At 36.8% G+C, this 19,964-nt stretch overlaps 1 protein-coding gene across 1 annotated transcript in view; it reads left to right on the forward strand.

Moving 5' to 3' along the window:
* The first annotated feature begins 7,609 nt into the window (after nt 1-7,609).
* Nucleotides 7,610-19,964, forward strand: part of LOC136029122 (lysosome membrane protein 2-like) — an 80,520-nt gene continuing 68,165 nt past the window's right edge. The window contains exons 1-2 of the mRNA XM_065707199.1: nt 7,610-7,722; nt 12,846-13,001. Of these exons, the coding sequence (XP_065563271.1) occupies nt 12,876-13,001 (126 nt within the window). The 5' untranslated portion in view covers nt 7,610-7,722; nt 12,846-12,875. The remainder of the gene's footprint in view (nt 7,723-12,845; nt 13,002-19,964) is intronic.

Below are 19,964 nucleotides of genomic sequence, written 5' to 3' on the forward strand. Positions count from 1 at the left end.
ATCAGGCTTGCTGCTGATAGAGAAAGTAAGAAAAGAAAGCGTGCCGAGGAATCAGAGCAACCTGAAAGTTATCGCCTGGCATTCAGGTACAGCCCAGTCGATGATTATAGCTTGAGTAGATGTGTTCAAATCGGGACAATGTCTAAAATTTGTCCCTATTGCAAGGCCTTGAAATTCAATGGTGAAACAATGGGAATGTGTTGCGCCTCATTAAAAGTTAAACTTCCTCTATTGGCTGCACCACCAAAGCCATTGAAGACTTTCCTTACTGAACTACGTCAGAATCTAAGCGTTTTTTGTCACAAATCAGAAAATACAACTCATGTTTCCAAATGACGTCGTTCGGAGCCCAAATCGGAAATCCAGATGAATTTATGTCTTCTTTCAAAGTAAAAGGGCAAATTTATCATAGAGCAGGGTCCCTTCTACCATTCTCGGGCGAGAATCATAAATTTTTACAATTGTACTTCATCAGTGATAGAAATTCTGAATTGAATGCACGTTGCGAAATTTCTCCCAACGTTGAAAGGACTATCGTTTCCCAATTGCAACATCTTTTCCACGAAAATAATAATTTAGTGCGTCTGTTCAAAACAGCCATCGATTTAATGCCTACTGATACGCATAAAATTGTTATTTCCGCTGACAAAACGCCTCCTGGCCAACATATGCGTAGATACAAAGCTCCAACTATCGACGAAGTGGCAATCGTTATGCTCGGTGATCAGTTTTTACCTCGAGATATTATTCTTCATAAGCGAAACGCTCAATTGTTAAGAATTGCTGAGACTCATCGATGCTACGATGCCCTACAATATCCTATCATTTTTTGGGATGGAGCCGACGGCTATCACTTTAATATTAATTGATGAATCCAGCCACTAACAAAGAAATGAATAAGAAATGCAGTGCAATGCATTATTATTCCTATAGACTAATGATTCGGCAGGATGAAGAAAATTATATTTTAAAATGCCGTGAATTGTTTCACCAATTTGTCGTTGATATGTATGCTAAAATTGAATCAGAACGTTTGCTATATATCCGCCTGAATCAGACCATGCTCCGCTCTGAACAATACATTCATTTGCGAGATGCAGTTATAAATGACGGTAATACCACAAACGTTGGAAGATTAACAATTTTACCTTCGTCATATGCTGGCAGTCCCCATCATATGCATGAATATGCTCAAGATGCTATTGCGTATGTTCGTCTCTATGGTCGTCCAGATTTATTTATTACATTTACATGTAATCAATCTTGGGACGAGATACTGCAGCTTTTACTTCAAGGACAATCGGCGGTTCATAGGCATGACATTACGGCCCGTGTCTTCCGGCAAAAGTTGAAATCACTGATAAACTACATAGTAAAACTTGAAGTGTTTGGGTCAGTGCGATGCTGGATGTACTCAGTGGAATGGCAAAAACGAGGTTTGCCACACGCACATATACTAATCTGGCTACATAAAAAAATTACTTCGAACGAAATTGATGATGTGATTTCCGCTGAAATACCTGATAAAAATGTCGATAAGGGGTTACATGATATTATTGTAAAAAATATGATACATGGACCTTGCGGTGCACTGAACGAAAATTCACCATGCATGGCCAAAGGAAGGTGCACAAAGCAATATCCTCGACTTTTAGTATCCAACACAATTACTGGCAATGATGGTTACCCACAATATAGAAGAAGATCTACTGAAGATGGCGGTAAAACAGCAATAATAAAGAAGCGTAACGGTACCAACATCGAAGTAGATAACCAGTGGGTTGTTCCATATTCCCCATTATTATCAAAAACATTTAATGCACACATAAACGTTGAATACTGTAACTCCGTAAAGGCAATCAAATACATATGTAAATACGTCAACAAAGGCAGTGACTTGGCAGTTATTGGCTTGCAGCCCGAAATCAAAGATTTCGACAAAATCGTACAATATCAGGCTGGAAGATACATAAGCAGTAATGAAGCTGTTTGGCGAATTCTTTCATTTCCGATACATGAACGTAGTCCAGCTGTTGTTCACTTAGCGGTACATTTACAGAATGGTCAACGTGTTTATTTCACGGAAACCAACGTGCAACAAAGAGCCCTGAATCCACCGGATACAACATTAACAGCTTTTTTTTCGCTTTGCAAAAATGATTCTTTTGCAAAAAAACTGCTGTATACTGAAGTGCCTTCGTATTACACGTGGAATACTAAAAATAAAGTATTTGAACGTCGAAAACAGGGTAAGTCAGTCGACGGCCAACCTACCATCTTCAAAGATACCACGATAGGAAGACTCTACACCGTTCACCCCAATCAACATGAATGCTTCTTTCTACGCCTGCTTTTGGTGAATGTACCCGGTCCGACATCCTTTGAGTATTTGAGAACTGTAAACGGTACTATACATGACACTTACCGTAGTGCATGCCAAGCTCTGAATTTATTGGAGAATGACCAACACTGGGATAACTGCATCAATGACGCGTACGAAACGTCAACCCCAAGTCAAATTCGTGCATTGTTTGGCATCATTTTAACAACTTACTCTCCATCAGCTCCTACAGAGTTATGGGAAAAATATAAGTCAAAAATGTCCGAAGATATACTCCATCGAAAACAGTTAGAGACGTCAGATATGACTTTTTATTTTACATCAGAAATTTATAAATCAAATACATATGTAAATACGTCAACAAAGGCAGTGACTTGGCAGTTATTGGCTTGCAGCCCGAAATCAAAGATTTCGACAAAATCGTACAATATCAGGCTGGAAGATACATAAGCAGTAATGAAGCTGTTTGGCGAATTCTTTCATTTCCGATACATGAACGTAGTCCAGCTGTTGTTCACTTAGCGGTACATTTACAGAATGGTCAACGTGTTTATTTCACGGAAACCAACGTGCAACAAAGAGCCCTGAATCCACCGGATACAACATTAACAGCTTTTTTTTCGCTTTGCAAAAATGATTCTTTTGCAAAAAAACTGCTGTATACTGAAGTGCCTTCGTATTACACGTGGAATACTAAAAATAAAGTATTTGAACGTCGAAAACAGGGTAAGTCAGTCGACGGCCAACCTACCATCTTCAAAGATACCACGATAGGAAGACTCTACACCGTTCACCCCAATCAACATGAATGCTTCTTTCTACGCCTGCTTTTGGTGAATGTACCCGGTCCGACATCCTTTGAGTATTTGAGAACTGTAAACGGTACTATACATGACACTTACCGTAGTGCATGCCAAGCTCTGAATTTATTGGAGAATGACCAACACTGGGATAACTGCATCAATGACGCGTACGAAACGTCAACCCCAAGTCAAATTCGTGCATTGTTTGGCATCATTTTAACAACTTACTCTCCATCAGCTCCTACAGAGTTATGGGAAAAATATAAGTCAAAAATGTCCGAAGATATACTCCATCGAAAACAGTTAGAGACGTCAGATATGACTTTTTATTTTACATCAGAAATTTATAAATCAAATACATATGTAAATACGTCAACAAAGGCAGTGACTTGGCAGTTATTGGCTTGCAGCCCGAAATCAAAGATTTCGACAAAATCGTACAATATCAGGCTGGAAGATACATAAGCAGTAATGAAGCTGTTTGGCGAATTCTTTCATTTCCGATACATGAACGTAGTCCAGCTGTTGTTCACTTAGCGGTACATTTACAGAATGGTCAACGTGTTTATTTCACGGAAACCAACGTGCAACAAAGAGCCCTGAATCCACCGGATACAACATTAACAGCTTTTTTTTCGCTTTGCAAAAATGATTCTTTTGCAAAAAAACTGCTGTATACTGAAGTGCCTTCGTATTACACGTGGAATACTAAAAATAAAGTATTTGAACGTCGAAAACAGGGTAAGTCAGTCGACGGCCAACCTACCATCTTCAAAGATACCACGATAGGAAGACTCTACACCGTTCACCCCAATCAACATGAATGCTTCTTTCTACGCCTGCTTTTGGTGAATGTACCCGGTCCGACATCCTTTGAGTATTTGAGAACTGTAAACGGTACTATACATGACACTTACCGTAGTGCATGCCAAGCTCTGAATTTATTGGAGAATGACCAACACTGGGATAACTGCATCAATGACGCGTACGAAACGTCAACCCCAAGTCAAATTCGTGCATTGTTTGGCATCATTTTAACAACTTACTCTCCATCAGCTCCTACAGAGTTATGGGAAAAATATAAGTCAAAAATGTCCGAAGATATACTCCATCGAAAACAGTTAGAGACGTCAGATATGACTTTTTATTTTACATCAGAAATTTATAACTACACTTTAGTTATTATAGAAGATTTGTGCGTACATATGGCAAACAAACCTCTTCAGGATTTGGGAATGCCTTCACCTAACCGTATCGCTGCTGTTTCGACATGTGTAGAATTGGATCGTGAACAAAGTTACAATACGAGTGATCTATTGTCGTATGTACAAAATAACATTTCCAAGTTAACGTCGGAACAAAAAGACATTTATGATACGATAATGCATTTTGTCGATAACAACGTTGGAGAAATTTTCTTTTTGGATGCACCAGGAGGTACTGGTAAAACGTTTGTGATAAAACTGATTCTGGCATCAATTCGATCAAAAAATGATATAGCGTTGGCAATTGTGTCGTCCGGAATAGCCGCAACATTGCTGCCTAGTGGAAGAACTGCTCATTCCGCTTTGAAATTGCCTCTGAATTTGCATTTTACAGAAACTCCCACGTGCAATATTTCCAAATCATCTGGGATGGGTAAAGTATTGCAGCAATGCAAACTTATTATTTGGGATGGGTGCACAATGGCGCACAAAAAATCGCTCGAGGCTCTGGATCAATTCTTGAAAGATTTGAGAGGGAAGTCGAAACCGACTTACTGCTAAAAGAGGAAGTGAAAAAAGAAGGCGTGCCGAGGAATCACAAAAACAGCAAGAAATCAGGCTTGCTGCTGATAGAGAAAGTAAGAAAAGAAAGCGTGCCGAGGAATCAGAGCAACCTGAAAGTTATCGCCTGGCATTCAGGTACAGCCCAGTCGATGATTATAGCTTGAGTAGATGTGTTCAAATCGGGACAATGTCTAAAATTTGTCCCTATTGCAAGGCCTTGAAATTCAATGGTGAAACAATGGGAATGTGTTGCGCCTCAGGAAAAGTTAAACTTCCTCTATTGGCTGTTCTAATTTATGGGCACACGTAAAAATATTAAAATTAACCACAAATATGCGTGTCCGATTGCAAAACGATGACTCTGGTCCAACATTTTCAGATCAATTTCTGGCAATTGGAAACGGAAAGCTCCCAGTAGACTCAATTTCAGGACGTATACAACTACCTGCTGATTTCTGTAATTTAGTAACGTCCAAAAATGAATTGATTGAAAAAGTTTTTCCGAATATTCTAAAAAATTATAAAAATAATAAATGGCTAAGTGAAAGAGCGATTCTCGCACCCAAAAAATATAGACGTCCACGAAATCAACAATATTGTTTTGACCAAGATTCGAGACCAGGCAGTCCTTTACAAGTCAGTCGACACAGTTTTGGAACCAAATGAAGCGGTTAATTATCCATCTGAATTTTTCAATTCCATAGATCCTTCAGGGTTTCCACCACACGTGCTACAACTAAAAATAGGCGTACCATGAAGCGCCACCCCAACACCTAGTTGGTGGGGGCACTTCGCGCCCCCCCAAGCCCCCCCGCGCGCGTAAGTCGTTACGCGCCATATTAGTTACGCGCCATTGTAGTTGTGTCCCTATGTCCCACCTGTGAATATAGATATATATATATATATATATATATATATATATATATATATATATATATATATATATATATATATATATATATATATATATATATATATATATATGTTTTTAACTACGTAAAACTTGCGAATATACAACATTCTTTGCTGTCCCATTGTCTGTGCATATAAATGGATTGTCAGGTTTACCGACTCTTGAACATGCAACATATAATGGTCCATAGGAAAACAATCCGTATTCAGATCTATACCTCATGATTCTAATGATTGCCCTTGAGCTTTGTTGATGGTGATTGCTAATCGACGATTCCCTGTGTCGCCGTCGTCATTTATATATCCCCGTGTGCCCCCCGGTGTCCCGGTCGTCATTTATGTCCCGGTGTCCCAGTCTGTGAATTCTCTTTGAAGGTCCCGTGCGTCATTGATATTCCTTGTGTCCCGGTGTCCCGGTCGTCATTCGTGTCCTGGTGTCCCAGTCTGTATATACATTCGTTTTTGAATTGGTCTTTATTTAGGTTTTAGTTTTCTGCCTTTTTTTTAGTTTTTTTTAGTTATACCTCATGATTCTAATGATTGCCCTTGAGCTTTGTTGATGGTGATTGCTAATCGAACATATTCCCTGTGTCCCGGTCGTCATTTGTATTCCGGTGTCCCAGTCTGTATATACATTCGTTTTTGAAATGGTAAATGATGAAATAAATTTTTGTATTTTTCCCCTTTTTTTTCTGTTTAGTTTTTTTTTGGTTTTTACATTTTTTTAGTTTTTTAGTTTTTTTTTCTTTTTTCTTTTTAGTTTTTTTTTTTATTTTTTTTAGGTTTGTTTTTCTCCTTTATTTTTCTTTTTGTTTCCTTTTTTTAGTTTTTTTTATTTTTTAGTTTTTTAGCTTTTTTAGTTTTTTTATTAGTTTTTAGTTTGTTTTTTTCTTTTTAGTTTTTTTGCAGTTTTTACCGTTTTTTTAGTTTTTTTTTACTTATGTCCTGGTCGTCATTTTTACTCCCTGTGTCCCGGTCGTCATTTGTGATGGTTTGTTGACGGTGTTTTGTTGATGGTGATTGCTAATTGAACATTCCTTGTGTCCCGGTCGCTTTCTCTTTGAGTGTCCCGGTCGTCATTTATATTCCCTATGTGCCGGTGTCCTGGTCGTCATTTGTGTCCCAATGTAATTTCGTAATTTCGTCAGTCGAAAACATGACGTCAGTCGACACAGAAACATGACGTCACCTGACACACAGACAGACAGACAACTTATTTTTATATATATAGAAGATATATATATATATATATATATATATATATATATATATATATATATATATATATATATATATATATATATATATATATATATCTTGTGTAGACCATGGGAATATAGAGTATCGCGCATTAGATAACCTATATTTTAGTCTCAAATAGTCTAATTACTCTTAATTTTCGTTTTTGGCAAAGATAAAGATGAATATCCTTAGATTTGGAAGTAAAAGTTTTTACTGTCAGACGCAAAAACATAAAATAAAAACACCAACGATTAGGTACAAACTGCATTATTTTTCAATTGTGACTCGATTTTTTACATGGCCAATCAGAATCTGAAATCTAAAACACGATAAAAAAAAATCCTCATGGCTTTATTCCAAGAGTTGATTGCAGCTATAACATATCAGCAAGATTAAGGTGAAAAAATGTTAAGTCATATATTTTGTTCATCTTTCTTTGTTTACACTTCGATTTTTTAATCTGTCAGTAACTGTTCGACTTTGAAATTGATTAACCGTTTCTATTAATAGTACTTTGATAAGAGATTTATTTGTGCATAATAAAAATAAGACGACCTCAGAAGTTAGTTTTTCTTCAGCTGTTCGACCATAACCGCAAAATACTCTTGAAAGATATTCACTTATTCCTTTTGCTTGAAAGAATTGTTAAGTACAGGTACGTAGGCATAGGATTCTAGCTCTCTTGACTTGACCTTTTGCAAATCTGAGATTTATTTTAATCATTATTTCCTGAAATTCTCATATATATCCTATTTATTCATTTAAATAATAAAATTATTCTTTTATTCTTTTGATTAATTTAAATCCACTCCCCTAAAAGGCGTATGTGTCTGATTGGATCCTTGGAGTTTGTGCACCAATTTTGTACTTGTACGACACTTCTTGCATATTATGATGATTATTTAAGTGGAATCCTACATCTTTAGTAAAAAACTAACCAATTATAGGTTTAAGTCAGGCAGTTTTAAGTCTTTAAATCCCCCACCCCTAACACACAAAAACAGATTAGTTCGTTTTGTTTCTTAAATGTTGACAATTTCTCAACTATCCAACATTTCAACTTCACTGAAACTGTCACGTACTTCACAATATAAGTACACTCTTAATATATTTATGTTATTTATTCCTTGAAAATTAACAATTCCTCCAAAAAGTAAAACTACTGAATATTACCTTTCCCGACCTGACCAAGACCATTGAGAGTGGAGAAAATTATAATATTGCTGGAATTGACACAACAATTTATTTTGAGCGATGGTTTCATTTTGGAGGGTAGGGGCAAAGTTCAAAAGTACACGAAAGTGAAGACAGTATAGGGGTAACCAAACCCAAAAAAAAATCGTACCTCAAAGGCTAGGGAGAGGGGACTGGTATAAAGCTTCCTTCCTACGTGTGTTTCTGTAATAAATTGCTTTATTTTTGCCAGGAGGTTAAATCGTAGTAATTTTAATTACTAACATGATGAATAGCAATTTGGACAAAATGTATCCAGGCTGACATTATGAAATCCAGTCAACGCATCTCCTAATTTTACAACTGAGAGCGATTTGGAAGAAAATTTCTATTAAGGCTGCCATTATGAAATCTAGGCAGTAAATCATTGTTAAGAGTATACCGTTTTTAAAATGCGTATCAAAGGGTTGTTGTTTTGCGTAACGGGAGAGTCTTTGGACCGGAACGAGTGTTTGTGACTCCGGATTTTTCACCTGAGGAATGCGAGATTAGAAACAAATTAAAAACGATACATCAAAAAGCCTGCACCGAGAACCTGAAATCTAAGTAGAAGGGAATGAAGTTAACTGGTAGTGAAACCATTCCATCCATTAAACCATACCATCAGCCTGGTGAGCAGATATATGGGTTGATAGGGCTATAAACAGGAATTACAGGAATATTTTTGATAATAATATATCTATTGATTCTTTCAGTATTGAAAGAATTCAAATCAATATTTTTCAGTATTGATTTGGTCTTTGAACTGTGAGGACATAAACTGGATTTAACTCTGAATCTAATTGGATTGCGCAACTAGTGACATTGAGTTCAGTAAGAGATTAAAAAATATTATTATCTTTGAGCATTCAAAGAGTGTAGACGTAAAGCGGCATAATAAGACATTAATGTAACCCTAATTTGCAAGCAGGAGAGGGGCAGTTCTCCCGTCGCAAGCGTCAACACTGGAACCACACAATATTTATTTCCATTTGTGAAAATGGAAACAAACTTTCGGTTTAATTCAGTGGCATTGGAATATAATTATAAAGGTGTACCGTGTCCCGCAATTCCCGTTCCACTGGGCCACCTTCCAACGGTGATTGCCACTTCTATGTGCCCATATTCAAGAAAAAGTGCTTGTTATTTTGTGTACGGAAGAGAATAATGGAAGACTAATACTGTTCATTCTTCGCGGATTATAGCTGAAATTTACAATGTCAGTAGTGACCCAGTCGTCCTTTGAGCAATTCAAGATGCTGATCAATGAGAAGTTGGACAAAATCCCAACGGCACAAGCTCAAGTTTCTACAAAGCTACACTCAACTTCGGCAGAAATTAAAATTCTAAAGGATGAGGCTGTGTTGCGAGACCATAAAATTTCTGAGCTTGAGTTAGCCTTTGATGACCAAAAGACCCAATCAGAAGCTGGTGCTAGCCTTTGAAGTAAAAATTTCTACTGCATCTTCTTGGTCTCGTGTTTAATTAGTGTCCCTTTGTTTTAGTATCTTCAGTTAATTGCATTGGACGAGTGAAGTTTATTGTTTTGTGAAGTTTATTGTTTTGTGTCAGTGAAGTTTATATGAGGAAATGCTGTTCGAATTTCTGGTTATCGAAGTCAACATAGCATCTGAGAAAGGTACTTTTATGCTTGTTCTACCACCATCCTAGTTCTAGCTCCAAGAAATATTTGGATATATTTGAAGAATTTGCTAAGATGGTCAGTTCCAAGAAAAGAAAAATCATTCTCATGGGAGACTTTAACATCGAGACTTCTTCAGTAAGCCATGACTCAAGTACTTCTGCGCCTTCGAGTACTCTGGCTACAGACTTCCTTAATACATCATTGGCTGCTGGCTTTGTTCCATCCTTCTGGATTCCAACTCGGGTTACAAATCAAAATGCATCTATTATTAATAATCAACTCTCAAATTTCCCTGTTGGGTTATGTGACGTAATATTTACGGATGTGTCTGATCATTTTATTCTCATGAGCGAGTTTCTCCGGTATTCCGGTGAAAAGGGTCAAATGAAAAAATCTAGAAGGATGGGTCAAGGTTCAGTTAAGCTATTAAATGCCAAGTTACTTTGTACTGATTGGTTGCAATGCTTGGAGTCAGATGACGTTGAATTTGTATCCAGGTCGTTTACTGAAACATTTCAGAATGCTTTAAATGAAACTTGCCCTCTTGTGAAGAAAAGGTGTAAAAAGTACGAGGTGCCTGTAAAGCCATGGATAACAAGAGGCTTGCTTAAGAGTATTGAGGAAAAAATCGACTTTACGCTGAATACATAAATTCTCCCACATCAAATAATGAAACTACATTCAAATCTTATAAAACCGTCTTACAAGACTAATAAGATGGGCGAAGAAAATTCATTTTGAGAAACTATTACTCGAAGCTGAAGGATCTCCAAAAATGACCTGGACAATAATTAACGAGTTTCTTAACAAAAGCAAAAGTCAAGGGCTTCCCGACTCAATGAATGTATCGGATGGATCAACAGTGAATGGTAAGCAAAAGGTAGCCGAGGAAATGAACCAGTACTTTGCTAGGATTGGAGAGGCCACCGTAAACAGTAATTTAAATGACTGCTTGGATGTGGAATCTGGATTTGGTGACTTTCTTCCTCGCCCCGTCGATTCTTCCATATTTCTCTCTCCCGTGACTGAAGTAGAACTGAAGAATCTGGTAAAAATCATGAAGAACGGATATTCTGAAGGAACAAATTGCTCATCTACTTATCTACTGAAACAAACCATTGGATGCTATGCTCAAGTGCTGGTTCATCTGGTCAATCTAGGCTTCAAGCACGGATCTTTCCCTGAAGTGATGAAAACTGCGCGAGTTATTCCCATACATAAAGGAGGAAACAAGCAAGGTCCATCCAATTATCGACCTATTTCCATTTTGTCCGCTTTTAGCAAAGTTATTGAAAAGTGTATTTATAACAGGTTGAACAGTTTTTTGAAGAAAACAAATTTTTTCAGCCCATTTCAATTTGGATTCAGGTCTTCATACTCTACAGAACATACAATATTAAAGCTAACCCGGTTTTTGAATGATGCTATGGATAAAGGCCTGCTACCTGCAACAATATTTTTTGACATAAAAAAAGCTTTCGACACTATTTCTCATAAAATTCTAGTATCTAAGCTACATAATTGCGATGTTAGAGGACAAGCGAGTCGCCAAATTGAATCATACCTGAAGGACAGAAAACAAATATTGGATGCAAATGGCTACATTTCAGGTAAGCAAAATCTATCTAATGGTGTGGGGGTTCCTCAGGGGTCCATACTTGGACCACTGTTATTTCTTATCTATGTAAATGATCTCCCTCTAAGCCTAACCTGCCATAGGACTGATATGGATCTCCGTTTACTGTTTGCTGATGATACGGCCAGCTCTACCTGCGACATAGATCATCAATCTCAAAAATCAAATCTTGAATTATCACTGAAAAAGATGCTTCACTGGTTCCATTGTAAGAAATTAGTTGTCAACACTTCAAAGACTCTTTTAATGGTTCTTTCAAGAACTACTGCAGTACCAGCGTTACAAGAGGTTGAAGTCACATTTGGAGGTCGAGTAATAAAAATAAATCGAGTGCAGACAACTCAGTATCTTGGAGTCATTGTTGACCAGAATTTAAGCTGGAAAGCTCATATCGCTAGCCTAAGGCTTAAGTTAGGAAGGAACGTAGGTGTAATCGTCTTAAATTTTTCCTTCCTTTTTATGCTTTAAAATCAATCTATTTTTCTCTTGCTCATTCGTATATCAATTATTGTTCCATTATTTATTTGAGTACGTTTCAGTCACACATTTCTCCTATTGTGAAATTACAAAATAAAGCAATGAGAATCCTTAAGATGCGTGTCCGTTATCTAAAGGATATGCAACCAGATTGTTTTAAATTATTTTTTCCAGGCCCTCCCTCAGTCCGACCATATAATACTCGTTGTCCTTTAAGTAAGCTTCCTGTGCCTTTCATTGTCTCCGAACGGTCTAGATTTTCGCCTAAAAATGTTCTTACAAATTATTGGAACACATATGAATCTTTTTTTGATCTGAGTCTATCGCCATTAACATTAAAAACTAAAATCAAAGCTCTGCTAATTAGTAAATATTAATTTGTGAGTAGCTCCCGACCCTTCAGCTATCGGATAAATATTGAGAATATTTTTAATAAATATTTTTCTGCATTTATTTTCTTGGCGTGGGATAGAGTGAAAAGTGTGATGACATCCGTTTCTTCTGGGTTTGTTTGTTTTTACTGTATTGTCGCCCAGCTTTCAAACCAGTCTCCCTGCTGGGGATGTTATGTGAATAGTTTGAGTATGTATAGTTAAAGAATAATAAAGAAATTGAACCTGAACTTGAACTAAATTCATCAAGAAAAAATTTGAGGTAGATAAAATTGGGGAGGATAAGGTGGTTAAATGGCTAGGAGAGAGCGTTATTGAGAGTGTAACTACTACTAAGAGTGAGTAACCACGCTTAATCATTGTTAAGAGTAGTCCTTTGTGCATCAATTCTTTAATTCAAGTATACTCCTTTTTAGGTCATCTACAATTTCGATGAGTATAAGATCATGGGTTGTTGCACATTAAAAAGTGGTGGGATTACAAGTCTAGTACTAGGTATAGCAATACTTCTAGCTGGAAGCATTGGAGGTTTTGTTGGATTTCCAGCACTGTTTAAGAGCGAGGTTAGAAAGGTAAGAAAAAGTCAAATTTAATGTTCAGGCTGTAACTCGGATAATACCTGCGACTATAATATTTAATATATTATAATTGAACTCAATAAGACAATGAGTTTATATGCTTTTACTTGCTATTAGTTAAAAATGGGCCCAAAAAGAAATTTCAAAGAAATTTAAGAGCTATATTAAACCAAATGCGAGCAGAAATAAAGTCATATAATCATTCGAATTGAAACAAACAGAAATTACTGTCAGCGAACAGATGAGACCAAGATTAAACAAAATTACAGTGAAGACAAAATCAAAACGAACAGAAAGCACCACGATCGGGGTAGGGCTAAGTCCCCAAGCCTTCCAAAGGCCCGAATGTCATTTCAGAGACCCTCTCAAATACTCCCTTCAGAGACCCTCTCATTAATACTGATGAGTTAAAGTTTTAACTCAATACCGTAAACTGTTCCCAATGTATTGTAGATAATGTCAAAAAGCGGTGTATATAGTGTCTTCTGATTACATGGGTCCGTTTTCGCTTCCAGGGTATACTTTTGAGAAATACAGGGAATCTTGGATTGGCGAACGATCCATAAGAGCTTGCTCAAAGTGCAACTATTCAGGAACAAAAAGTTTCATGATTATTTCTGGGTCCCCTACCCCCTCCCCCATTCCCAACAAAATGTCTGATTTTCTTGTCTAACAGGTATATATATATATATATATATATATATATATATATATATATATAATATTTCGAACTAAGGGGAAACCAAGGATCATATATTCCCCTTTTTCCATTATAAAGCTTTTTTAGATAATGTGCAATTTTCAAAATTTATGGCCCTTGTCCCAGGGCTCTGGGGGTCATATCATTCTCGGAGTCATATTTATTGTATCTTCACTATTGTGTAATAAAGTTTGACTCTTTCTCAAAGCTCTACTTTTTAAAACAATAAAAAAAACTTTAGTGTAAAGAGCGAGGTGTTGAGGAGGGGACAACCTCTTTCATATACGGAATAATTTCTGTTTGTTTTACGTTTTAATGTCGCTCCTTACTTGCAGTTAAAACAAACTTGTTTTCTTATTTAATTTCTGAACGTTTTTTGAATTAATACATGTTTAGGTTTTGGCTCACTGCACATGAATGTTTAAAACGAAATTTGCATATTAATATTTGTTTTTGCCAAATGGCTTTCTCATAGTTTTGATATGACGATTTTGAAAAAGGGGTGGGGGAGAAGGCCTAGTTTCCCTCCGGTTTTTGGTTACTGAAAAAGAAAACTAAAACTTTTTATTTTCTTACGAGCGTTTTTATTAGTAATAGATATACGTAACTTACGAATTAACTAGCGTAACGAACTTCTATATTTGTATACTTCTATTACGCATATGATGGGGTTTTCACCCCTCGTCAATACCTTGCTCTTTACACTAAAGCTTGAATTTCATCCCTGTTCTTTAAGAATGACCCCTGAATCACAAAGGCCGTAGAATAAATAGTTGAAATTACTAAAAATACTTTGGCTTAAATAGCAAGGTATTGTGGAAGAGGCGAACCCCCTTATTCCAAAATATTTTCTGTTCGTTTTGAGTTTAAATGCTGCTCCTTACTTCCAGTTGAAAAAACTTTTTTATCATTGTTTTTTTATTAACACTAGAAAATCCTGCGCCCCCTTCATGGAAATTCTCTTCCCTCATGATAAATTCCTCCATGGAAAGATACCGTTTTTATATACCTCAGTATTGTAATGACCTAGTCACGCTTGTTAAACTTATGCGGAAAAATTGAAGATTTTAATGCATGGAAAAGTTTACATTAAATTGCTTAAACAGCAAGAAAACTGGTAATTAAAGAAATATTTGTTGTATTTTGACAAGGAATTATAGTACTATTACTACTACTACTACTACTGGCGGTACTACTATTGCTACTACTACAAGTATTACTGTTAATAAGACTAACGGTATTCAGTTGAAACTATCAGGGTATGTCGAGGGGATATTGAACTAGCCGAAAATACTGTATGTGAGTAGTACTATTGATACTTTTGCTAATACTACTGCTGCTGCCTCTACTAGTATTCCCAGTGCACCTACCGCTACTGTTACTACTACTATGACTATTGCTGTTGCTTATGATAAGTATATTAAGGTAAAACTTTCAAGGAATGGTCGGGGTAGTGTTGAACTGCATCAAAACATCCTATGGGCATGTAGGTTAGGTTGTTGAAACGAAAAGTCCGTAATATCTCGAGAACGGCTTAGCGTATTAAGTTGAATATTTTAGGGAATTTTGAGGAGGAAGTCAAACTCAATCTAAACATACCATGCACTTGCGGGTTACCAAAGGGGTATATTAGCAATATCCAAGCTAATTTACCCCTAATATCCAATATCCAACCTTAGGGAATTGCGCTAAATATTTCAGGGTTACTTATATTACTACCACTTTTGCTAATGCTCCTGCTGGCTGCTAATTCTACTGACACTATTGAACTAGATCAAAATAATCATCCAGTGCATTGTGATTATCAAAAGAGCGTATATAGGATATTTTGGAACTGGAATAGAGTTTAAGGCAAACACTATCAGGGGAAGCTTATGTTGGTATTAAACTACATCAAAAGGCACTTTGTGCATGATGGTTATCGAAGAAACGTGTCAGCAATATCTTAAGCACGACTGAGGTTATTAAATTGAAGGTTTCGGAGCTACTAGTATTATTACTTCTACACTACTACTGCTATTAATATTGACCTGAATTAGAAGTATTTTAGTGTATCCAGGTTGTAAAAATGGCATAGATACAATGTTTAGGAATAGGAAAGGGTATTAAGTTATATACTAATACTACTACTTCTACTAATAACTCACTGCAGCACCAAGCCGCCTGAGGCCAACACAGTTACGCAGGCTCCTCCTCCAACCTAATCTGTTGAAGGCCTCCCTCTTTACACCCTCCCAGGAAGTTCCCATTTCCTTTAAATCTTTAGCTATGAAATCCTCCTAACCCAGACAAGGACGACCAGCTTTCTGTGTAGCCCCAGACGGTTGGCCAAAAAGGACAATATTCGGCAATCTGTCACCCTTCATCCGCAGAACGTGGCCTTGCCATCTCAAATTTTCTTTCGTTATAGCCCTAGAAAGCGGGATTGAACCACATTTTTCGTACAACCTACTGTTTGAAATACGATCAGTCAGCCGGGTACCCAGAATAATCCGTAGGCAATTTCTCTGGAAAACATCTAGTAAATTTTCATCTGCTTTTCGGAGCGAACCTTTTTTAACTGTGAAAAAACACCGTGAGCCTTAGCTATTCTGCTTTTAACATCTTCACTGCTCCCACCGTCTTCACTAATAATACTACCAAGGTAAGTGAAGCTCCCAACCTGATCAGTCTTTTCGTTACCCAATGTCACATTTTCATCTTCACTTATTCCTAGCCTTAGTGACTTAGTCTTGGAAAGTTAAAGGTTGGTGTAACACTAAATCAAAAGTTATTACATGTATCCAGATTATTAAAAGGGCTTATATCCAATATCCCAGTAACAGCTTGTGGTACTGCATTGGAACTTTCGAAGCATAATATTGTGAATGTTAATCCAACACAAAAGACACTATGTCCATCACGTTTGTTATAAGGATGTATTTGCAGTACGCTAGGAACGGATAAAGGCAATTACTTGAAACATTCAGTGCATGTTGAAGAGGATGTTTAATTAAATTCTAATGTTAAAAGGAAGTATCTCTAATATACCTGGAATGGCAAGAGGATTAAGGTCAAACTTTCAGGGGTTACTGGGGTGTATGTTGAACAAAATAAAAGCGTGCTTCATGCATGCAGGATGCAAAAAAGGCGTATCAGCAATATCTCAGAGAAGGCTGAGACAATTCAATTGAATCTTTCAGGGCTTCTGCAGCTACTAAAGTTAGCCTATTTGTACTACTACTCCGAATACTGCAACTACTATTTATGCTACTACCAGTACTGCTACTACTACTAATACTACCAACTATTTTTCGTAGCAGTTGTTGCCAACTGCTTGTGACTGCGACTACTTGGAGCTGCGATGATGACTGTGTGCAACTTTGACTGCAGTAAATGCTTGCGCCTGCAGCTGTTTATGACTGCGTCTAAGAATACTTGTGACTCTGACAGCAAATACTTGACTCAATGACTTTGACTACTTGCGACTGCTACTCCTTGTGACTGATGCTGCGAAAACTTGGAACTGCGACTGTGTCTAAATGCGACTACTACTACTGCCACTACTACTACTACTGCTACCACTACTACCACTACTACTTCGACTAATGCTACTAATACTGCTGCTGCTACTAGCTCTACTACTACTACTACTACCAGTATTACTACTGCAGCTGCCACTACTAATACGAATACTACTTCTACTTCTAGTACTGCTTCTACTTCTCCTACTACTGCTACTGTTACTACTACTTCTACTACTACTACTACAACTATTACTGCTACTACAGTAACAGTAACTACTATTACTACTATTTTTACTAAACTACATCAAAAGATTTTAAGTACATCCAGACTGTCAAAAGAGCACAGATGTAATAACTCAGAAATAGAAAAAGCTATTGAAATAAGTTGAAAATCTTAAGGGAGGTTGAGGGGGATATAAAACTAAATAAAAACAATTACATGTATCCAGATTGTCCAAAGAGTGTCTATGCGATACTCAAATAAAAGCTTAGGATATTATGTGGGACCTTCAGAGTATGTTTTTGAGGATATTGAACTAAATTAAAAGAGACTAGGTGTATTCCCATTGCCCTTAGGGCATATCTACGATAATTAAGGAACAGCTAGGGGTATTGAGTTAAGACTGCCAGGACACATTAAGTGGAAAATTGAACTTAATCAAAATACACTATGTGCATATAAGGTTGTCAAAAGGGTAAATCTTCAGTATCGCCGGAAGAGTCCAGAAACTTTCAGGGCATATTAAGGAGATACTGAACTAGGCATTTTGCACGTTTTTTGCACATATCTCGGTTCTTGTGGCTGTTAGGTTATTTATGTTTATTATAAATATTGTAAAAGACTAAATTCTCAATAAGTTTTTTGATTTTTTTTGTATGTTCAATCGTGTTTTCGACTGAAGGAAATGATTGCGCAGTGTTTATTTATTTAGAAGAGGGCCGGCGTCTTCAAACCCAGGAAATTCCCCCACGAATAATTCCCCAATGCGCAAAATTGAGCAGTTACAGAGAAAGTATAAAATGGATGCCTCAACATGTGAATCAGGTGTCCTAAGGGGCAACAGAAGGACGAGATATCAAAATAGGTTCTTGAATTTTAAGAGAAGGACTAGAATTTTTGATTTCTGATCAAATGAGCACCCTTCGAAGCTTCTATGGCAATGCGGGGAGATGGGGATAAAATAGGGGAAGTTTCCTCCTATACAAAATGAATTCTGCTCGTTTCGGGTTTGATGTTACTCTTTACTCTCATAATAACGGTGTAGATCAGAGGTAATCCCAGAAATCAAAGAGGATTATACATCAATTTCTAGCTCCATTTCTTTTCTTTAGAACTTATTCTGTATCATGGTTGTGGCAGTAGCTGCAACTTAGTAAAGAGTGAACAACAGCCCATACTAACCAAAAGTTGTAAAAACACGTTTTGAAAAAAACTGCTTAAAAAAAAAAACCCATCTTACACTGATTCAGGAATTTTAACTATTATTGCGGTTAATTTTAAAAGTAGAAACTTTTTGCGAAAACGAATTTGTGGTGATTTTGAAAAAGAGCCTGAAACCCCTGAAAAATGGTGCCAAATCGAGATAAAAAGTGCACCAATTGGAATCAGCATGGTCGAACCCTTGTATAAGATAAATACAGTCCACCGCCTCAAATAACAAGGAAAATCATTTTTTACATGGGTAGAACTGATCGGTCTCCTTTTTTTTGTCTTTTTTTATTCCTTTTTTCCAGGGCTAATGAGCTATCAGAACATCAGAGAGAGATGTTTAATGGCTTATTTTAAACCATTTCTAATATTTACGATTTTTATAGATTCAACAATCTGCAAGTGTCACATGGCATTAAAATTGACACTTTCTGTGGCATTTCTCACGGGGTGGGGCTAGCAGGCTACCAGAACATTACAGCAGATGTTTAATAGGTCAGATAAAAGCTATCGCTCATATCTACATATTTTCAATAAATTAAACCTTCTGTAGGTGCCGAATGGTACGAAAAATGACACTTTTGGTACCGTGTCTCAATTAGAAAATCAGGGGCTAGTGGGCTACCAGAACTTCTTAGACAGATGTTTAATGGCTCATTTGAAACCTAATGGTCATATCTAGGTGTTCTTTTTTTATCAATTCTACCATCCGTAAGTTCCATATAGCATTAAGAATGGCATTTCCGGTGCTACTTCTTAAGTCGAAAAGCTTAAAAATATAAAACGGTACCATTGTAATAATTATGATCCAAAACCATTGATTCATAAAAAATTGAGATTCATAAAAAAAAATTCCTGTATAGGCCCCCTCCAGACCCCCTTAGTAAATTTCGTAAATCGTATGCTCACCAGTAGGCTACTGCAACATCAGCAGGGCTAGCAGGTACCACACTATCGTAGAGCTATGTTTAATGTCTCATTTAAAAGCTATTGCTCATATCTACATGTTTTTTTTTCTTCTTTTTTCTTACAAATTCTACCATCTGTTAGATTTAATAGATTTCAATGTTAACTAGTCTCTTGGGAGAATTCGCTATGAACACTTTGTCATTAATATGGTCAGCCAACGTTGAGGCTCGCAGAATGATTTACACTTTTAATCAGAATGTCAAGGGTTCAAGTCCTTATTGGGGACTTTTTTTTCTATCATGGTTTTGTGCTTTCTATGTGATTGTTTGGAGAACCCGTCATTTTGTTAAGGCTGACTAAGGTAAATCTCAACCAACGTTATTTTTCCTACTATGCCAAAAAAAATATGATTA

Source organism: Artemia franciscana, chromosome 7 (genome assembly GCF_032884065.1).
Source record: "Artemia franciscana chromosome 7, ASM3288406v1, whole genome shotgun sequence".
NCBI lineage: Eukaryota > Metazoa > Arthropoda > Branchiopoda > Anostraca > Artemiidae > Artemia > Artemia franciscana.